The sequence below is a fragment of the Haliotis cracherodii genome, unplaced genomic scaffold, assembly GCF_022045235.1.
Source record: "Haliotis cracherodii isolate W230 unplaced genomic scaffold, xgHalCrac1.p SCAF_15, whole genome shotgun sequence".
Classification (NCBI taxonomy): domain Eukaryota; kingdom Metazoa; phylum Mollusca; class Gastropoda; order Lepetellida; family Haliotidae; genus Haliotis; species Haliotis cracherodii.
The window spans coordinates 7,483,370-7,505,920 of record NW_027266270.1 but is presented as its reverse complement, the minus strand read 5'-3'; the positions used below and the strand labels follow the sequence as shown (position 1 = coordinate 7,505,920).

Below are 22,551 nucleotides of genomic sequence, written 5' to 3'. Positions count from 1 at the left end.
TTGTCATTTTGGGAAATAAATAGAAATGTGAATATTTATAATATTTGGAAACGTTGTGTTCCTCATAATAAAGAAGCTGACATCCATGAATTCTCTTCCTTATACAATATGTGTTTTTGTTTGTAATGATAACGGTCATCACATTTCCCGTGTTGATCTGTTCAGAAGGTTTTGTTTCAGTGCTGATATTAGTTAAGCAACTGGCAAGAACAAGAAAAGTCTGTTCTAGGAAAGTTTGATCCCACAGTTGTGACATTTATGGTTTGCGAACCTGTGTTCCTTGGCGTTACAAATATACATGAAACTCAACACCACAACATTCTTTTAAAACAGCTGTTTTCATTTGATCAGGTGAGCTGGGAGTCGGACTTTGAGCCGTATGTGGTCGTGCGTAAAGATGTACCCCTGTATGACCAGCGCTTCATGGGCTTCGGGTGGAACAAGGTGGCACATACCATGGAGCTGGACGCTCAGGGGTGAGTAGCTCACTGACCTTCCTGACCTCTGTCTCCTTCCTGACCTCCGTTAACCCTCGGGCCTGTCACCTCACTGACCTCTGTTACACCAGTGTCATCCATTACCCCACTGAATATACAGACTGACACCTCACAGACCTCCGTCACACCAATGTCATCCATTACCCCACTGAATATACAGACTGACACCTCACAGACCTCCATTACACCAATGTCATCCATTACCCCACTGAATATACAGACTGACACCTCACAGACCTCCGTCACACCAATGTCATCCATTACCCCACTGAATATACAGACTGACACCTCACAGACCTCCGTCACACCAATGTCATCCATTACCCCACTGAATATACAGACTGACACCTCACAGACCTCCATTACACCAATGTCATCCATTACCCCACTGAATGTACAGACTGACACCTCACAGACCTCCGTCACACCAATGTCATCCATTACCCCACTGAATGTACAGACTGACACCTCACAGACCTCCGTCACACCAATGTCATCCATTACCCCACTGAATGTACAGACTGACACCTCACAGACCTCCATTACACCAATGTCATCCATTACCCCACTGAATTTACAGACTGACACCTCACAGACCTCCGTCACACCAATGTCATCCATTACCCCACTGAATGTACAGACTGACACCTCACAGACCTTCGTTACCCTTCTGACCTGTTACCTCACAGATCTCTGTTACCCCTCTGACCTGTTACCTCACAGACCTCTGTTACCCCTCTGACCTGTTACCTCACAGACCTCTGTTACCCCTCTGACCTGTTACCTCACAGACCTCTGTTACCCCTCTGACCTGTTACCTCACAGACCTCTGTTACCCCTCTGACCTGTTACCTCACAGACCTCTGTTAACCCTCTGACCTGTCACCTCACAGACCACTGTTACCCCTCTGACCTGTTACCTCACCGACCTCTGTTACCCTTCTGACCTGTTACCTCACAGACCTCCGTTACCCCTCTGACCTGTTACCTCACAGACCACTGTTATCCCTCTGACCTGTTACCTCACAGACCTCCGTTACCCCTCTGACCTGTTACCTCACCGACCTCTGTTACCCTTCTGACCTGTTACCTCACAGACCTCCGTTACCCCTCTGACCTGTTACCTCACAGACCACTGTTACCCCTCTGACCTGTTACCTCACAGACCTCCGTTACCCCTCTGACCTGTTACCTCACAGGCCTCTGTTATCCCTCTGACCTGTTACCTCACAGGCCTCTGTTACACCTCTGACCTGTTACCTCACAGACCACTGTTACCCTTCTGACCTGTTACCTCACAGGCCTCTGTTACCCCTCTGACCTGTTACCTCACAGACCTCTGTTACCCCTCTGACCTGTTACCTCACAGACCAGTTACCCCTCTGACCTGTTACCTCACAGACCTCCGTTACCCCTCTGACCTGTTACCTCACAGACCTCTGTTACCCCTCTGACCTGTTACCTCACAGACCTCCGTTACCCCTCTGACCTGTTACCTCACAGACCTCTGTTATCCCTCTGACCTGTTACCTCACAGACCTCCGTTACCCCTCTGACCTGTTACCTCACAGACCTCTGTTACCCCTCTGACCTGTTACCTCACAGACCAGTTACCCCTCTGACCTGTTACCTCACAGACCTCCGTTACCCCTCTGACCTGTTACCTCACAGACCTCTGTTATCCCTCTGACCTGTTACCTCACAGACCACTGTTATCCCTCTGACCTGTTACCTCACAGGCCTCTGTTACCCCTCTGACCTGTTACCTCATAGACCTCCGTTACCCCTCTGACCTGTTACCTCACAGACCTCTGTTACCCCTCTGACCTGTTACCTCACAGACCAGTTACCCCTCTGACCTGTTACCTCACAGACCTCCGTTACCCCTCTGACCTGTTACCTCACAGACCTCTGTTACCCCTCTGACCTGTTACCTCACAGACCTCTGTTATCCCTCTGACCTGTTACCTCACAGACCACTGTTATCCCTCTGACCTGTTACCTCACAGGCCTCTGTTACCCCTCTGACCTGTTACCTCACAGACCCCCTGTTACCCCAATGCACTCAGCTGTCCAAGTGTCCTCCATTACCCCTCTGTCTGTTACTGCACTGACCCATCCATACACAAGATCACAGACATCAGCACACAGTCAAGTCTCATTAATCCGACACTCGTTAATCTGACAATCGGTTTTATCCGACACTATTGATGGGAACAGATTAAATCAGTGCTATCTAGTCCTGTTAATCCGACAGTCTCGCACTCCAACTCCGACACACCTAATTTGCAAGGAATTGCTGAAATCAGTCTCGTTAATCCAACACAGTGATCAGCGTACTCCGTTGTCATCTGCCCGCGAGTACACAGCCCCGTGTTTTGATGCGAGACGATTCGGCGAGTAGCTGCATATTAAGGCTGCAGAGATAAACTTGCTTAACAATAAACAATTACTGCTTTAAATAAACAAAACAGGATTATTCACATGCCTAGATTACATCAATCTCTTTAAAATCGGATACAAGTTCTCGCAACCACTGAGGACATCCCATTACAAGGGACATCAGAACGACCTTTCGCAAACTTTGACCTTTTCCTTTTGTTTTATTACAACGTGTTTGAATCGTTATCTATTGTATAGTTGTCCGATTTTCGATCGCGAATGTTAATCCGACATAATCATATGCAACCAACAATGTCGGATTAAGAGGACTTGACTGTATATGGCTGAAATAGTGTCGATGCGACATTAAAACTTACAAACTATACATATTGTAGCTGAAACAATTTGAACATTCATCTGCTGCATACCCTTGGAATTACTCATCCTTTTCAAGGGGTTTTGGGGTAGCCTAGTGGTTTAAGCCTTCGCTCGTCACGCCGAAGATCCGGGTTCAATTCCCCACATTGGTACATTATGTGAAACGCATTTCTGGTGTCCCTGCCATGATATTGGTGGAATGTTGCTAAAACGGCATAAAACCATACTCACTCGCTCATATGTTGTGAAACACACATGACATCCATTGCTGTGTGTATGATAATGATGGTTATGTTTCTATTTTGCAGATATGAGTTTGTCGTTCTTCCTAATGCATTCATCATCCATATGCCTCATGCTCCTAGTTTTGACATTGCCAAGTTTAGATCAAGTTCATTATATAGAAAGTAAGTATTAAAGCGTTAATGGTTTTGTCTTTCATGTTGTGAGACTGGGTGCTGTGGTTGTCGCATATTACTGATAGCCCTGATTCTACATCCACGACCTGAGTCACTTCTGGCTTTCCTCTCACATCAAGCTGACATGTGATATGACTGAAATGATGTTCAAGATGGAGTTAAACCAATTTCACTCACTTTAAGGACACATATTTTTTATTTTTTTATTCATGCCCCCCCCCCCCCCCCCCCTGAAAAAGCAGCTGTAAAGGAAATAAATAAAAAACAAATCCTCTTATAGGGGCCTCTTATAAAATATAAAATTTAAAATGTTACATATCAATTCCATGTCTACATCACTGTCAGGAATTCAAGAAGCCAGCTGCAGTTTTAATTCCATGGCAGAATGACTTTCATATAAATCAATAAATGATTGACATAGCTATTTATTTTTATTTCGACCAACCTTGTGTGGAAAAGCTAGAATAAATCCATGAAACATAAAATTAAAAAACTGTAACTCAGTTACAGAAACTTCATCGTGGGGACCAATTCCTTGGCTTTGTGTTTCATGATAAAGACCTTTAGCCCAATATTGGTGCAACTGTTGTCGTGCCAGATTTGTTTTGAATTTATTACCATTCTTGTTGTCTCCAACTGTACATGTCAAATCTTCAGATACAATGTATCAGGGTTCCCCCTAGACTCCAATATCTGAGAGTCACCTTGACTCAGCGTATAAATTTTTGGGAGTCAAAAATATTTTTTGAGAGTCAAATGTTTTATTGTATGATTAATGAAAAACTAGACGTCAGTTTTAAGATGTTTGCATATATTGTCTTCAGATAATGTTTATAGATTAAGTTCAGGTGAGTAATTGTAATATTTTCATTCCAAAGCTGTAAACAACATAGATATTTTGAAATTGCGTCAGTCATGACGCAGTCATTTATTTCTGGACGTATTTTTCCTTAATTGAGAGTCATATACGCAAGAATTCTGCGTCAGGGGAAACCCTGATGTATGTATGTCAGATGGAAGTGACCTCATGGATGAGAGCAGAATGTTCGAATCCCTGGCCGTGTCATACCAATAGATGTTAAAGATGGTACTTGTTGTTACCCTGCCTGGCGCTAAGCGTTAAGGGGATAAAACATGTTGCGGATAAAGCGTCTGGAGGGAGAACAAATGTTTGAATCCCTGGCCACGTCATACCAAAAGACGTTAAAGGTGGTACTTGTTGTTACCCTGTCTGGCGCTCGCCATCAAGGGGCTAAAACAAGGACTGGTCGGCTCGGTCAGTGTGCTGTGTCTGAGTGGGGTATTCATGTTAAACTGTGGCATGGTATCTCAGTGAGCTAGCACTGTAAAACTGTCAGTAGTCAAGACCAGTACAAGTAGCCCCACATGTGCATGCACATTGCTGTGTGAGTAAAATAGTCTTGGACGTGACGTTAATCCCTGTTTCACCTCGCCTTCTTTGAAGCAGTTGTCATATCTCCATGAAGAGAGGTATCACATTTGAGTTAAAGATCTGATTTTACTGAGATAGACACTCCTTTGCACTTTACTTATAAACCTCCAATGACGTCATCCTATTGTTCTCCAATTAAATCACATAAACAGGGATGTTATAATATCCAAGGGATATTTACTATAAAATATGTTATAATATCCCCCCGGATTTTATTAATACGTCGTCTGTTTAAATTGTAACATTTGAATGTTTCTCGCTTGAAGTTTATTTTGCATTTTAACACAATGTAATGAAATGTAAAATCAAATGACAAATGTTTTCTTTATATTCCCGAAGATCGAACATGCAACCTTCGTATCTGTAGCCCAGTGAGTGTACCACTAGGCTACAGAGGCGCTGATAAATCACAAAGCTTTTAAAAATGTCTTTTTCAAGTACCGTACGCCAGCAACTGTTTCCTAAGGTTCATGGAAAGTATGTTTGAAACATAAAAATGTTGATAAAAGTTGTGTTAAGTTTCTTTTTTCGGTTTATGAATTAGATAAAACACTTACCTCTTGGCTTTTTATACCCCCGTTTACAAAGTAAATTGGGGGTATATAGCGTTCTGTTCGTCCGTCCGTCCTTCCGTCCAAGCTTTTGTACGGCCCATAATTTTTTAACCATGCACCCTAGCTTCACCAAACTTGCTACACACATTAAACACAATGAGTACTTGTGCCTTTGGCTAGTTTGAAGATTCTGAACTTATTAATTTTTGCAGTTTCCATGGAAACATTAAGAAACTTTATACTTTTAGGGTGGGTGTTTTGTACGGCCTATATATTTTTAACCATGCACCCTAGCTTCACCAAACTTTCTACACACATTAACCACAATGATTACTTGTGCCTTTTGCTAGTTTGAAGATTCTGAATTTTTTAATTTTTACCCTTTCAATGGAAACATTAGTAACTTTAACTTTTAGGGTGGGTGTTTTGTACGGCCCATAACTTTTTAATCATGCACCCTAGCTTCACCAAACTTGCTACACACATTTACCACAATGGGTACTTGTGCCTTTTGCTAGTTTGAAGATTCTGAATTTTTTAATTTTTGCGGTTTCCATGGAATCATGGTGAAATTGTCACTGGAACTCAATCTTAGTTTTTAAAACATTGAAGTTAAAATCAGTTAGAAATATGTAATATTTCATTAATTTACAAACTATTTACTATTTGTTGTTGACCAGCGGGGATAACGGGGGTATGTGAGATTTGCTCACTTCTTTCTTGTTATGATATTTAAAACCCTTATCTCTTGGATAACGCCCCTCGGTTTTGAATTTTGAATATTAAAACCCAAGTTGGAGTTCTTTATCCAACACATACAGAGTCTTTACTTTCAAGTCTTACAATCAAGGTATTGTTTCTTTTCAGATGTCTGAAAGTTCTGAAAGGAGAATTCCAGAGAGATTTATCAAAGAAATATGGCATAAAAGCCCTCAAGTATCTGTCCGTGGAGTGATCTCAGCGGGTGATGCCACTTCCTGCGTCAGCCGATGTGTGAGCTGTACATAGTGTCTGGAAGATAGGATGAATGACGTGTGATGTGTGATGTGTGATGTGTGATGTTGAATGGTAGTTTCTGTGATAAGACTGTGACTGTGTGAGCTTTGTCTTGAATGATGGTTGTCAAATGATTAAGTTTTACGTTCTTGAAAAGGATATTTTTATTATATGATTGGTTGATATTCTTGGATAGAGTGCAATAGATGTGTCACATAATGCCAGAACTGACCACGGATCACTTAACATGGGGACAGAGAACCAGGTGGCAGGCTACATCACTAGATGGGCGATCTACAACTGGCAACCAAAAGTTGTATGACTAACGACTTTAAGATCTAAAACTGTCAACTTAAAGGGGCACTGATCTAACGCCATTCCCCGGACTGGTTGTTGCCTTTGTTATTGTTTTTTCCCCCATGAGTACCCGGATGATACGCAACGCAACTGAGCGTGACCAGAGACTGGGCTACCGTCTGCAAGGACAGCTAAATAAACTTGGAGGCTGGAGGCAATATTTGTTTTACGCATTTTTGAATAAACACTGATTGGTTAAATGTGATCTATAAAGATTCGACAAAGGGCGCATGTTAATTAATTTCTCCAGCCTAAACAAACAGACAAAAAGAACGGCGGAGCTCATCAGATGTCGTCATTTGGAAATACCCCAGATGGTTATAGTTTAATACTAAAAAAAGTATCTATGCAGTGAAAGCATTTTCGGATTTCGGATTGCGTCGATAATACGATTACTACTCCCTTGTTGTCATCCACGTTTTCTCGTATAACCCTACACTTGTGTATTTGTCGTCATTCACTTGATGCTCAGTTAATGAATTTATTACAGGTACAATTAGTGGTAGCACCACTTAGATTACCTGACAAAGGTTCTCATTTGGCATTTATTGTGTCTGGGGTAATTATTCAATCTAAATCCAGGTTTGAAATGAGGTGAAATGTGCGTTATGTAATATGCACGTGGCAGCCCAGCAAGAGATGAATGATCAGTTGATTTACTTTTTTAGGTAAATCAACGGATCGTTCCTAGTCATCAAAGGATTAACAGAAAATAAGTTGATTGATTAATCACTGTTATCTTGCACAGTGTATATGTCAAAAGTAAGTGTTTACATGTCTAGGTTTACTAAAACAAAGGGAATACACTCATATCATGGCGTGAAGTGCCGATGTAAAAACAACATACTTTGTTCAAAGGGTTAACTGATAATACGTTGATTGGTTGCTCATTGTTATCAAACTCAGTGGATTTTTTAGGAACCGTGGACGTAATGAAAATAGTTGTCACGTGGCCTTTCTCAGCCAACCCTTGAGACTTGACACCTATGTGAAACACCTGAAACAATCCAAGTGATCAGTTGAGAAACGAACACTGGTTATAATATCCCGAAACGATATATATCTTTTAGAATATTTGATAGTTACAGAGACACGTGACATCGAATAAGTTATTTTGTATAGCTGCAGATGAGTGGGACATTATTCCTTTGTGTGGATATTCACGGATACATTCCTCGAACAAGGAAGCTGCCTATTTATACACATAAATTTGGTATGTTGTAAATATGGTATTTGCATTTTGTTTTCCTTCATTTGAACCGATTCGTTCTTGTTTCTCTACGTCTTGGTTGGGAAATTCTTCAATGCGCGATAGACGTTGTTTTCACAGGTCATTTCCTTTGTAAGCGTGTATAGATTACCGTCAATTTGTAAAATGTGATTCTCTCAGGCAATTTATAAAATGTGTAAATATTTCAGTCATTTTGACTAAAAAATCTTATTTATACATTTAATAAATATGTTACACATTTTGACAGTAAAAAAATATACACACTATAAAAAAAGCAATGCTCAGATGAAATATTTACTTTGTGTTTCAAGTCAAAATAGTGTAAACGAAAATCGCAAAATTACCAAGCAAGTGACTTATCAAAACTTCGTCACCATTACCGATGCTACCCAAAAAGATACCTACATTTCCTTATCATCTCGAAAACTGTATTTCATTTTGTTGATCAATGTGACCATACGCTCTTATTACTACCGGTATCCATAAAAGTGACTAATGCGCTTACGAATGGCGCAACAGAGGTCGCGAGCTAGTCTAGATTTCTGCTCTACATCCGGGTACTCACTGGGAAAAAACAATAACAAAGGCAACAACCAGTCCCGGGGAATGGCGTTAGATCAGTGCCCCTTTAAGAATCTATTACTTTCGACTTAAAGATCTACAACTGTCAACTAAAAGTTGTATGACCAACAACTTAAAGATCTACAAGATATTTGAGATTTGACTAAGAGAATCATGGCTATTGATTAAAAGATTTACAGCTATTGACTAAAAGGTCTACAACTATTGACTAAAAGATCAACAGCTGTCGACTAAAAAATCTACAGCTGTCGACTTACATATTTACAGCTATTGATTAAAAGATCTACGACTATCAATTAAAACATATGTGACATAGGTCTAAGGTAGACATGAACTTATAGTGCTGTGAACGCTGCATGACACAGCATGATTCACTGAGGAAAAACTAACCCTACAAGGATTCACCAAACATTTTAACTCATACATTTCACTCCTAGATAATGTGTAAATGAGGAAGTGTTTGTGGAATATTTGTGCCAACAGAGAAGGTATTGTTGAAAGAGATCCTGTTTCCCCATCATGTTTTTGGGCCTCTCTGTTTATTGTATGGTTTTCTGATTTGTCCCAACCACCTAGGGAAGGGGATGATAAATATTCAAATAAATTTGTGCAGCTCAATTTTTAAAAATCCCTTTTCTTGGAGATGTTTGGGATCAGGTTTCTTTGTTTTATTGTAAAACTGTGGGTTTTCTGTGGTAAAACTGTTAAAATACAGGGTATTTGGTATTTTGTGGTGTCATTATGGATGAAAATAGTTTTTAAAGTGTCAACTGTCACCTTAAGATGTTTAGGAATTTACTAAATTATTTCTAAATATTTCTGACAGATCACGATCTGTAAAATACTTTCATGAAAGTGTGTCCCGTACATAAACCGAACCCTCTGTACAGAATCTTTTCTGGTCCTCATCAGCTTATCTACTGTAATATATGGTAAGTCTGCCAACAAGAACAACATGGTTTTGCTCAGTCTCGATCATTTCTCCATGACCTAGATAGTTTCCCCCTTGTTTACATTGAGATTCATAATTTCCCTTTCCAATTTCTGAACTATTCTTGAGTCATATCAGTTACCACAGCTGGTACAGGGAAATGTGAGTGGGACTTTCACACAGAATCCATGACTATACGTGCTCATAAGCTAAGGCTAAATATTTATTGATTTGTCGCTTTTTGTAAGAAATAACAACAAAATTAATTTTCCAAATTGAAATACTGGCATCTGCATACCAGTTATACATTTCATGGCAACCAGTATACCACACTGTGGCATGTGGAATACCATCAACCAGGTTCCGCATCCAGCATACGACTCTTGCATCTGGAATACCATCAACCAGGCCCTGCATCCAGCATACCAAGCTGTGGCAACTGGAATACCATCAACCGAGCCCTGCACCCAGCATACCACACTGTGGCAACTGGAATACCATCAACCAGGCTCTGCATCCAGCATACCACACTGTGGCATGTGGAATACCATCAACCAGGCTCCGCATCCAGCATACCACACTGTGGCAACTGGAATACCATCAACCGGGCTCCACATCCAGCATACCACACTGTGGCATCTGGAATACCATCAACTGGGCTCCTCATCCAGCATACCACACTGTGGCATCTGGAATACCATCGACCAGGCTCCGCATCCACACTGTGGCATCTGGAATACCATCAACCAGGCTCCGCATCCAGCATACCACACTGTGGCATCTGGAATACCATCAGCCGGGCTCCACACTGTGGCTTGCCCCGTCATTAACCCTTTTCATGTGTTCATTTACCATCTGTTGGTCCAGTCTAGGTACTTGTGCACTCGTACAAGGATTTTTCGAACTCTGAACATGTATATGTATTTACATCTAATGCTTTGTCACCTGAAGGTCTGTATCAGACAAATACTACGAGCAGTGCAGTTGATCAATAACATTTTATGAAGTTAATAGTTCATGTAAATATGTCTGATTGATTCTTGTAGTTGTCGGTTGTTATTTTCTAGTCAATCAAACATTAAGCAGTTGGGAGCTTTAACTGTTTTTGATTTATATTGTTATAGTGGCATTTAGCTCCGGTCTTCCAACAACTGAGTTGACTCATGTTAAGTTGAGCGGTTAGATGTATGAAACACGTGGTTGTCAATAATACTCACTGCCCCAGATCCCTGTTTTTTCTGTACATGTCAATCTTGTTGGTTTGCTAATATATACTGGGCGTAAATAGTTAGGGATCATGAATAGTTTGGGGCATATTTCTATAAAATTGTGTGCTCATGGTATATGTGTGAGCTTTATCAAGGCGGGTATTCCCTGAGAGATTTTTAACATTGTTTAGCATATCATAGAGACCATTTAGACCATCATGTTACAGAATATAAGACACTTGTTGGTAATAAGAGTGTAGTGTTAGGAGTACTACATCGTCGTCATGTATCCAAGGTGTCGCCATGGTGTATTGTCTGTACCCATCTGCCACCATGCATAGCTTTGTTTTGAGTTAACGGGGCATAACTGACATGAGGCTAAAAATAGCTATCGAATCAAACTACAGTCAAGTCTTGTTAATCACACACTTGTTAATCCGACAATCGACTTTGTCCGACACTAATGATGGGAACTGATTCAATCGTTGCTTTTTAGACCTGATAATATCCGACAGTCTTGCACTCCGACACATTTGGAACAAATTACCAAAATCACTCATTAATCAGTCTCCTTATATCCAACGCAGTGATCAGCGTATGTCATCTGCCTGCGAGTACACAGCCGCGTGTTTTGATGCGAGTGGCTGCAGAGGTAATTTGGTTAACAATAAACAATTAATGCTTTAAATAAACATAACATGATTAATCATATGTTAACATTACCTCAATCTCATTCAAATCCGATACAAGTTCTCGCTACTGCTGAGGACATCCAATTACAGGTCACGTCAGAACGACCTTTCAAATGACTAACAGGAAGTCAACATTAGCCACTAAGAAAGCAGCTTTCTGTATAACAATATGAACATTTCACATTTCATTTTTTCATTACATGTTTGTATCGTTTTCTATTGAGTAGTTGTCTGATTTTCGGATGTTGATACTACTTAATTTCAATGATCCGACATAATCATATCCAACCAACTATATCAGGACTTGACTGTACACTGTTCTTTCATGATGTAAACAAGCGGCCAGCTCTTTAAATAATACACTGGGAACGCCTTGTAGCATCATGGCTTTACCCGCTGTCTTTAAACTCATAAGAAACACTTTTTCAGCAAAGAAATTATTTATAACAGTATCCTGATTTCATTAAATCTTGTGAAAGATGCAATATGGAATGTAGATTTATGTCAAACTTTCATCATATGAGGAATTTTTATTGGTTGTTGATTTTTGGCTCGTCAGCGAGAGAAGTACTGTGTTAAGGTAGTGTAGGCAAGATGAAGATAGAGATGTGAAACAAAGCTGTGGTGGTGCATGGGCCAGGGTTTTTAGCATAATAAAATGGAGATAATACCCTGGATAATCGAGGATGGGACTACAAATAAGTCCTCTGATTTTAAATAGTTTGTTTACAAACTTTTTGACACAATATTCAATATGGCTGGTCATATATTTTTTTTAATTGGATTTGAACAGATTAGTACTGTAACTAATGAAGGAAACATAAACAAGTTTCAACATGGTAAGATACTTAAGAAAAAAAATTTATGTTGCTAGAATAAAGATTTTTATAGTGTTGTTCACCATTTCTTATGAACAGCTGTGATTAGATCATGTTTTTTTCTTCTCAACTAATTGTAAATCAGTTAGCCAAAACAAATTGTGTCAAAAGCATTTTCTTTTCTTTTTCTCATTTCGTTTTTTTCCTTGTCCGTCGGTTTCATAAACCAACTAAATATGGCCTAAATGACACATGAGATAACGGACCATTTTCTGGATGTTTCCAAATATTTATGGGACATTCTACTGTCACAAATTATAAATAACATCTTTCGGACATTACCAAAGGCACAGTTAACACAGGTATGGGATTTGATTGCAGAGTTACATCCCTTTGGCTTGTCAGGATCCTATGATCGGGGTTCTGATCCAGTATTCACCCTGCATTAAAGTCCTTGGTTTATCAGCACTATACAAATGATGGTGGGTTTCACCAGATTGGTAAACATTCAAAGTACACATGACTGCATGCATTCCCCACACATTGTGAGGACCTGTAACTATATTGCTGGAATACGGTTCAAGGCAGCCTGAAACTTAAATCTTTCTCACTCACTGTAGGAGGTTTCCGATAATTGGAAACAGTAAAAAGACATTTGTGCTTGGATCATATGTAAGAACAACATTAGGTCTGAAGATACTGTTACAAAGCTTAATCAATCAAATAGTGTTTATTTACAGAAGACAAGTAGAGTTTGAAATATATGAGATCAGAAAATCAGAAAGCCCAATTCAGCTGGGTGTCGATGATTTGGTGCCCTTTTATGCGTTTCCAAGGCCAGTACTCATATCTCTGTGTAACATAGGTATAACTAGATATAACCATATTACTATGTAACTATGACATAGATATAACTGTTATCAGTCTTATGGTTCTGTGTCTTTAGCAGTTTGTTTAGCGAGTCAGAATTTGTTCAAGCCGAAAAAATAAAATTGAACCAGACGATGTAGGTTCCCGTCCAAAGAATGTACTGTTAGGGAGCAACCATTTATTTTCAAGGTGGAAGGTGGAGGGGATTTTTTTTTTTTAAATAATCAGGCCCCTGTTTTAAAGAAAAAGAATAACACTCCTTGCATTGTAGTAAAAATATAATATAAAAATAAAAATAAAATTATTAACATTAACATGTTGGAAAAATAATTGATCTCAAACTAAAAGCCCTCCGTCCTTTTGAAATCAAATGGTTGCTCCAAGTCTGAGAGGGGTGTGTAATAAAACCATACAGGCATTTTGTCATTTCATCTTTCATATTGTCATTTTATATATGTATGTATAATAATGATAACTTTGTAATAAAATGGAACATCTAGTCATTTGTTTGTATTTTCAACATGGAGCGTTGGCTTGACCTTTGACTGAGCTCATGTCTACCTGGGCGAACCTAAGAGGCGACTAACGGGATCGAGTGGTCAGGCTCGCTGACTTGGGTGATGCATGTTTTTTGTTTGTTTGTTGTTTAACGCCACACTCAGTAATATTACAGCTATATGACAGCGGTCTGTAAATAATCGAGTCTGGACCAGACAATCCAATGATTGACATCATGAACATCGATCCACGCAATTGGGATATGGTGACATCCATCAACCAAGTCAGCAGGCCTGACCACCAGATCCCGTTAGTCGCCTCTTGTGACAAGCATAGTGGCCTTTTACAGCAAGCATACGTTGCTGAAGACCTATTCTACCCGGATCTTCACGGGTCGGTTGATGCATGTCATCGATCCCAATTGCATGGATCCATGCCAAAAACAATGTGTGTTGCCAACAGGATTCGAACCTCGAACCTTCATTTAACGAACTTGGTCTTCCGCCTTGGCAGCTTCCCAAGGCAAGGGAGCTAACTGACTTTAAAAGTTCAGTTTCCTAGTCAGTTAACTCTCTTGCCTCGGGAAGATGCTGCCATGGCGACACAGAAGAAATTCTTTGGAATTAATAAATACACATGTACTAATCGCTAATCCGTTTATGTATGAGGAAAGTTGTATTTTCTTTCAGTAGGTTATTCTGTACATTGAATGAACATGTGATTGTTAAGGAAAAAAACCTGAATAGATAGACAGAAGTAGAGCAGTGACAGGTATTACCGAACAGCTAACACTATATCCCGCAACATTTCTGCTGTGTTTCATGAAATGAAACAATAATTAATACATACAACAAACATTTCAATGCGAATCTTATTTACCAGTAAAGATGAGTTAATGCCATCCTGCAAACTTGTTGCAGATAGATGTTTGACATCGTCAACTTTTTATTTTGTGTAATCCTTGTGGGCTCAGCCGATCACCTGCGTCGCGCTTTTTCGAACACGTGTCGGGCTAATCCGAACAACAGTTGAGCTTTATCAATTTTGTGGTGGCTGAAGTATCATTGCTTCACCCTGGCGCTGTGCTATATTTGAGTTTGGTTTGAGAAAGGTACAAAGGATTGAGTAAAAGTTAGAAAGATTTAAACAGACTTTAAAAAGAAGCTTTATCTTTGTCTCACATATGTATAATGATGTACGTACTACATACTAAAAACAGAAATACTTATGAAAATATTTTGAAAAATATTCCTAACTTTAAATTATTACACTAAAACTGTTTGTGGTCGTAACAACCATCAGAGGGAGCCACGTCTGCGAGTTTCTTTGTTATTATTAGCTACAAGGTCCTGTACCCATAACGAGTTGTAAATTGCATGTGGTACCTTCAGAATCAGGAATGAGAACATGAACATTTCAGATTAAATATTTATGTAATATGAACGTAGAAAACAAACATATTATGAAAACACAATTAGTAACATGTTTTCACAACAATGACTTCCAGAAACATTTTTTTAAAAGCATATTTTTTTTAACCATGAACCATACTTCTCTGTGAGAGTTACCTCCCTTAACGGTAACATATTTAATCCTGTAGCCTCACAGATCAGTCAATCAAGCTGTCAATGACTCATTTTTCCCCGCATAATTAAAGCAGTGTTTACATCAGCGTGTCCGTTGGGCTGTTCTACAATATATTGATATTAAAGCCAGTCTGAGACACTAATTAGGGTTTGACACCTGTGGAAGAGTTTTCTGTGCTTTTGGCATTTTAAAACCCTGCTCTAATAAGCGCCCACGGCGATATATGCTAATATATCGGCTAGCGAACAATCCAATAAGCGCGCCTTCCAATTGATCAATATACACAAAATGTACTTACCGTATTTATTCGCATTTGTGTATAAAATGCAGCCCGAGTTATCGGCCCGTTCATCACCAACATACGCAAAACGTGTAAGAATGTGATGCTCGTTGTTTTTCTTTTCCTGGTTTCTATTCTGTGTGTTTTAATTTACATTTTCGAAGCAGACGATTATTCTGAAATTATGAAATTGTGTTCGGTAATAGCCGCTTGTTCGGTAATACCCGAAACCGCTCAACTCATTTTCGTGTACCCGTGAAGATTCCGGGGTAGAATAGGTCTTAACAACCCATGCTTGCCGTAAAAGGCGAATATGCTTGTCGCAAGAGGCGACTAAGGGATCGGGTGGTCAGGCTCGCTGACTTGGTTAATGCATGTCATCAATCCCAATTGCATGGATCGATGCTCATGATGTCAATCACTGGATTGACTGGTCCAGACTCGATTGTTTTACAGACCGCAATCATATAGCTGGAATATTGCTGAGTGCGGCGTTAAACAACAAACAAACAAACATGTTCGTTCATAATTGGCCAATCAACATGGGCAAGTCGTTTAACAATCGCCAAATAGCAAAGAGCAGGTGCGAAAGGCCCCGGGAATACATTTCACGTGCATCATTCCGGGAACATATTCACGTGCATCACGTGGGGCCGATTGACACAGTATTCTCACAGCTGAACTTTCACCGCACAGGCCCAAAGCGTAACTCTTGAACATCTCATTAAATTCGGTTGTTAAACGATGATGTTTGAAAACTTTATAAGCTCATGTACCTTGAAGAGTGGCCATGGTTTAAGAACGCGTCTCAGGCCGTTTTCATTTTGCTAGTGTGGGCGGTGGGGTAGCCTAGTGGTTTAAGCGTTCGCTCGTCACACCGAAGGCCCCGTTCGATTCCCCACATGGGTACACTGTGTGAAGTCAGTATTGCTGGAATATTGCTAAAGCGGCGTAAAACTATCCTCACTCACTCATATTGTTAGTGTATGGAACAAATAACATAGAAACTTTACTGTTTTGTACATAGAATACATATTCTTGACTCGGGGGGACCAGCGTTTCCCAGTAATATCAGTCGCCGCAATTTTCTGAGAAGAGTTGCGTCCCTTAATCGTGCCAGGATCTGATAATTGTTGGTTCGATCAATACTCTTACTGACTGATCCTTTGCTTCAGGATCGTGCACTTCGTTTCACAAAGGTAGAAATACATGTAGTCTAAAATCTTTAGGTTTTCTCCCAAGACAACGGAAACGCTGTTCAAAGCAGCGTTAAGCCCGACTCACCAATCTTTTATTTATTTCCACGTTGAACATGAAGTATTTTAAGAGCAACGCAAGAATACTTCAAGTATATTCTGTGAATTTATTTTTGATGCATTTTAACATACTTTAACAACAAATAACACATTGAAGAAAAATCTGAAATACAGCATCCATTTACAAACTTATATACTTAACAGGTATATATGATCTCATAATAACAATCAAAATACATATTTCACCATTTAAACACAAACCTAGCGGGTCTTACTTGGATGACATTTGGCACATTATCAATTACCGCAGTCTACAGATACAAGTATACACTGGGAATGTGACATGGGTTTTCAAACTATTGTACAGACTATGAACAACCGACTGGGCTAGACGAACCAGTGATTGATAGCACGAACAACACCCAACGCCGTCAAGGTGTATCACGTCAGAATAAAAAGCACTTTGAAAGATCATTTACAATTATGATACGCTTCCTGCTTCGCAGTTGACTATAAATCTAACGAAAATCAAATAATATTGTGGCCTAAATCATGGAGTAAACCACGTATATCTAACATGGTCTTAGATTTTTTAAGATATTTTTTAAGGCAATAAACAGAAACTACATTGGCGTTCGTTTCAACAACACAATTATTTGTTCCCGAAAATGCTGAAAAGTTTACACAAATAAAAAAATCGTTCATTGGGCATGTTGAATGTTCTGGAAAAAGGTAAATATGATTGTTTTGCTCCCTGTCAAAGAAACATACTGTATGTCTTGAAGCACTGGTGAATACATACTCCATTTTAAGCCAAAGTGTGTCATAACCTTCAACCCAAACTGTAAAAACGCAAAACATTCTTCAAGCTTAACGACATTTTCAGTCCCTGATTAACAACGATACACTGTATGATATACGGTATGAGATCATGTTTCTGAATGATTTGTTTGTTTGTTGTTTAACGCCGCACTCATCAATATTACAGTTATATGACGGCGGTGTGTACTTAATCGAGTCGCATTTGGTATACGATGACATGTATCAACCAAGTCAGCGAGCCTGACCACCCGATCCCGTTAGTCGCCTTTTACGAATCTGTATGAAACTATATAATATATATGTATGTATACACACACATAAACAGGGTCTTGTGTATATGTATATAGTACCTTCAAGAGCCTGAAGTTATAAACTCAGTTTTGTATAATTACAGGGCAATGTATTCGATTTTGGCTAGCCACTACTTCTGCTGCGTGACCGGTGAAGATCCGGGGTAGAAAAGGTCTTCAGCAACCAATGCTTACCGTAGGCGACTATGCTTGTCGTAAGAGGCGACTAACGGGATCGGGTGGTCAGGCTCGCAGACTTGGTTTGATACATGTCATCGTATCCTAATTGCGTGGATCGATGCTCATGATGTCAATCACTGGATTGTCTGGTCCAGCTGGAATATTGCCGATTGCGACGTTAAATAAAAAACAAACAAACAAAAACTTCTGCTACGTCTATGTACATATCACAATTGGTTTGGGTAGAAACTTGCAGTGAGTCATATGTTAAAACTGTTTGGGTATGTATTTAATCTCCTTCTGTCTTCTGTCATTTTTGGTAGTTTAATCTATACGTTTGTATGTACAATACATCAAGGTATATCAATATTCTTTCAAACACTCATCTTCAAGATGTAGATTTCGCCTCATCTGTAACAGAGACGCCTTCCCGGCTGTCGTCTTTTGCCGGAGCGACAACGTCGTTATCGGAGTCTTTCTCTGCAGCGACATCATCAGCTTTTTTAACCTCCACTGGTCGTTTAGAACCCTGCACTGTATATGTTTTGTAGGGTCGTTTAGCCAGTGGGTCAGTTTTCTGTGTAAGAAAAACACTCATGAGATTCTTTATAAACCAACACGTATTCAAAGTCTTAGTTAGTGAATGAATTCATTTGGTTTGAACAGTTTTGTTTTGTTTGTTTGTTGTTTAACGCCGCAGTCAGCATTATTCCAGCTTTGGTCTGTAAATAATCGAGTCTGGACAAGACAATCCAGTGACTGACATCATGAGCATCGATCCACCCAATTGGGATACCATGACATACATCAACCAAGTCAGCGAGCCTGACCACCCGATCCGTTAGTCGCCTCTTACGACAAGCATATTCGCCTTTTAGGGCAAGCATGGGTAGCTGAAGACATATTCTACCCCGGAACTTCACGGGAAGGCTTTGAACAGTATTCCAGTTATAGCACGGCGTGTCAGCTTGATGTGTGAGGAACGCCCGAGGTGGTGCAGTTCCTACCATGAGGATGGTGCTGACAAACCCAGATAAATAATCAGGGTGAATATGGGATTCGACCCACCATCATTGGTTTCTGGGATGCCAAAGGAATGAAATCCTGTTCAGCCAATTACGGCGTGAAATTAACAAATAAGGAACCGTGGCCCTATGTTGAGTGAGTGAGGGTTGTTTTACCCCCAGTTAGCAATATATCAGCTATATCACGGAGGCCAGTACATAAGTGTGTCAGGCGAGGGGCGGTCGGGTAGCCTAGTGGTTAAAGCGTTCGATCGTCACGCCGAAGACCCGGGTTCGATTCCCGATATGGGTACAATGTGTGAAGCCGATTTCTGGTGTCCCCCGACGTGATATTGCTGGAATATTGCTAAAAGCGGCGTAAAACCATACTCACTTATTGTATCAGGCGAACCAGTGGTTGATGATATGGGCGATCCACGAAATCTGTGTGCCATGACACATTCACTCACTCGTAAAATAAATACACAAAACAGTGAACGTGTTTTGGATTCAAAATACATTATTATGTTTTCAAAAAATTCAATAATGATCACGCCAATCTGAATTGAGGCTGAACACTTTCCCTAAGGCTGGCAATATGCCCGGATCCAGCCCGAATCAATAAACTGTATTATACCTGTACGAGACGAATGTGTTCAGGTGGCGTTGCCCACGGCTGTTCTTCACCTGTTGGGAGTACAAACACTGTGTTAATATGAAGCGGTTACTGTCATGTACATATTGATTACACTAAACATGCTCACTGATCACAGCTGCAGAATGAACATCACCCGAACACACTGCAAATGTAATACGGTAAACTACGTTTATAACGAACACGCTTATAACGAACTGACGGATATAGCGATCTTACTTTTTTGTCCCGACTATTTGCTGTAGCTATACTGTATATATGCTTATAACGAACTACGGTTATAACGAACTAAAATAAGTGGTCCCTTTGAGTTCGTTATATCCGTAGTTTACTGTATGTCAAGTGAGTGAGGACGTTCATGTTTAATGTTGCATCAAGTTCTTAGATGTATTTTTTCGGTCACAAGTTTCAAGGCATACATTTTTTTCACTGTCGAACAATTAGTTGTATCACCACACATTATTTTCAGTACATATAGCATATCCAGCGAACATAATTTGTGTCGTTAAACCTGGTCACTGCTAATATCTTACAAAGCGAGCCTCAGGTCAACCACTAACATCTTACAAAGCGAGCCTCCCGTCAACACTACTATCTTACAAGCTAGCATCCCATCAACACCAATATCTTACAAAGCGAGCCTCCCGTCAACACTAATATCTTACAAAGCGAGCCTCCCATCAACACTAATATCTTACAAAGCGAGCCTCCCGTCAACACTAATATCTTACAAGCTAGCCTCCCATCAACACTAACATCTTACAAGCTAGCCTCCCATCAACACTAACATCTTACAAGCTATAGTCTCCCATCAACACTAACATCTTACAAGCGAGCCACCCATCAACACTAACCTCTTACATGCGAGCCTCCCGTCAACACTACTATATTACAAGCTAGCCTCCCATCAACACTAATATCTTACAAGCGAGCCTCCAATCAACACTAATATCTTACAAAGCGAGCCTCCCATCAACACTAATATCTTACAAGCTATAGTCTCCCATCAACACTAACATATTACAAGCGAGCCTCCCATCAACACTAACATCTTACAAGCGAGCCTCCCGTCAACACTAATATCTTACAAGCGAGCCTCCCGTCAACACTAACATCTTACAAGCGAACCTCCAGCCAACACTAATATCTTACAAGCTATAGCCTCCCGTCAACACTACTATCTTACAAGCTAGCCTCCCATCAACACTAATATCTTACAAGCGAGCCTCCCATCAACACTAATATCTTACAAGCTATAGTCTCCCATCAACACTAACATCTTACAAGCGAGACTCACGTCAACACTAATATCTTAAAAGCGAGCCTCCCATCAACACTAACATCTTACAAGCGAGCCTCCCGTCAACACTAATATCTTACAAGCTAGCCTCCCGTCAACACTAACTAACATCTTACAAGCGAACCTCCCGTCAACACTAATATCTTACAAGCTAGCCTCCCATCAACACTAACATCTTACAAGCGAGCCTCACGTCAACACTTCTATCTTACAAGCTAGCCTCCCGTCAACACTAACATCTTACAAGCGAGCCTCCCGTCATATAATATCTTACAAGCGAGCCTACCATCAACACTAATATCTTAAAAAGCGAGCCTCCCATCAACACTACTATCTTACAAGCTAGCCTCCCGTCAACACTAACATCTTACAAGCGAGCCTCACGTCAACACTTCTATCTTACAAGCTAGCCTCCCGTCAACACTAACATCTTACAAGCGAGCCTCCCGTCATATAATATCTTACAAGCGAGCCTACCATCAACACTAATATCTTAAAAAGCGAGCCTCCCATCAACACTACTATCTTACAAGCTAGCCTCCCGTCAACACTAACATCTTACAAGCTAGCCTCCCGTCAACACTAATATCTTACAAGCGAGCCTCCCATCAACACTAATATCTTACAAAGCGAGCCTCAAGTCAACGCCAACATCTTACAAAGCGAGCCTCCCGTCAACACCAATATCTTACAAAGCGAGCCTCCCGTCAATACTAATATCTTACAAGCGCGCCTCCCGTCAACAGTAATATCTTAAAAAGCGAGCCTCCAGTCAACACTAATATCTTACAAAGCGAGCCTCCCATCAACACCAATATCTTACAGAGTGAGCTTTCGGTCAACACCAATCTCTCATCAAGCGTAATATCTCCCAATAACTTCCGAAGCGGGTCTCTCTTTGCTCACGAACGTACTCATTTAGGTAAATATCACCTTTATTTACCTCTGTTTCCTTGTTCAGTAATACAAAACAAACAGCGTGCGTGTACGTGAGCATGATCTTCAGGTCCCACATGTTTTGTGAGTGTATTAATCAGATCACGTTATTATTCTGTTTGTTCATCAAGACATTGATGTTTGTTTCTGATTTTCGTTAAGAGGATTCACGTTTTTTTCTGTGAGTTTGTTCATCATATCATCGATTACAATGTCTAGTTTCCGTATAGAGCGGCAGCTAAACGGCTGTCACACAATCCAAAATACGATGGACGCATTGCTGATTTAAATCTATGTTCAGATACAATTCATTACCATATATATCAGTATTATTTATTCTCAGATCAAATCATATCAAAACATATGAGTCATATT

General features: G+C 40.2%; 2 protein-coding genes across 3 annotated transcripts in view; one reads left to right on the top strand and one right to left on the bottom strand.

Annotated features, from left to right (window-relative positions):
- The window catches only part of LOC139462218 (xylosyl- and glucuronyltransferase LARGE1-like), a 472,136-nt gene extending 463,167 nt beyond the window's left edge, over nucleotides 1–8,969 (top strand). For both annotated transcript variants that reach the window (XM_071243812.1, XM_071243811.1), the window contains 3 exons: nucleotides 352–476; nucleotides 3,566–3,664; nucleotides 6,551–8,969. In XM_071243812.1, coding sequence (XP_071099913.1) covers nucleotides 352–476; nucleotides 3,566–3,664; nucleotides 6,551–6,638 — 312 coding nt within the window. In that variant the 3' untranslated portion in view covers nucleotides 6,639–8,969. The remainder of the gene's footprint in view (nucleotides 1–351; nucleotides 477–3,565; nucleotides 3,665–6,550) is intronic.
- An 8,885-nt stretch (nucleotides 8,970–17,854) lies between these two features.
- The window catches only part of LOC139462212 (vesicular glutamate transporter 2.2-like), a 36,454-nt gene continuing 31,757 nt past the window's right edge, over nucleotides 17,855–22,551 (bottom strand). Inside the window, exons 13-14 of the mRNA XM_071243806.1 lie at nucleotides 19,923–19,972; nucleotides 17,855–18,858 (exon numbers count right to left, since the gene is read on the bottom strand). Of these exons, the coding sequence (XP_071099907.1) occupies nucleotides 18,670–18,858; nucleotides 19,923–19,972 (239 nt within the window). The 3' untranslated portion in view covers nucleotides 17,855–18,669. The remainder of the gene's footprint in view (nucleotides 18,859–19,922; nucleotides 19,973–22,551) is intronic.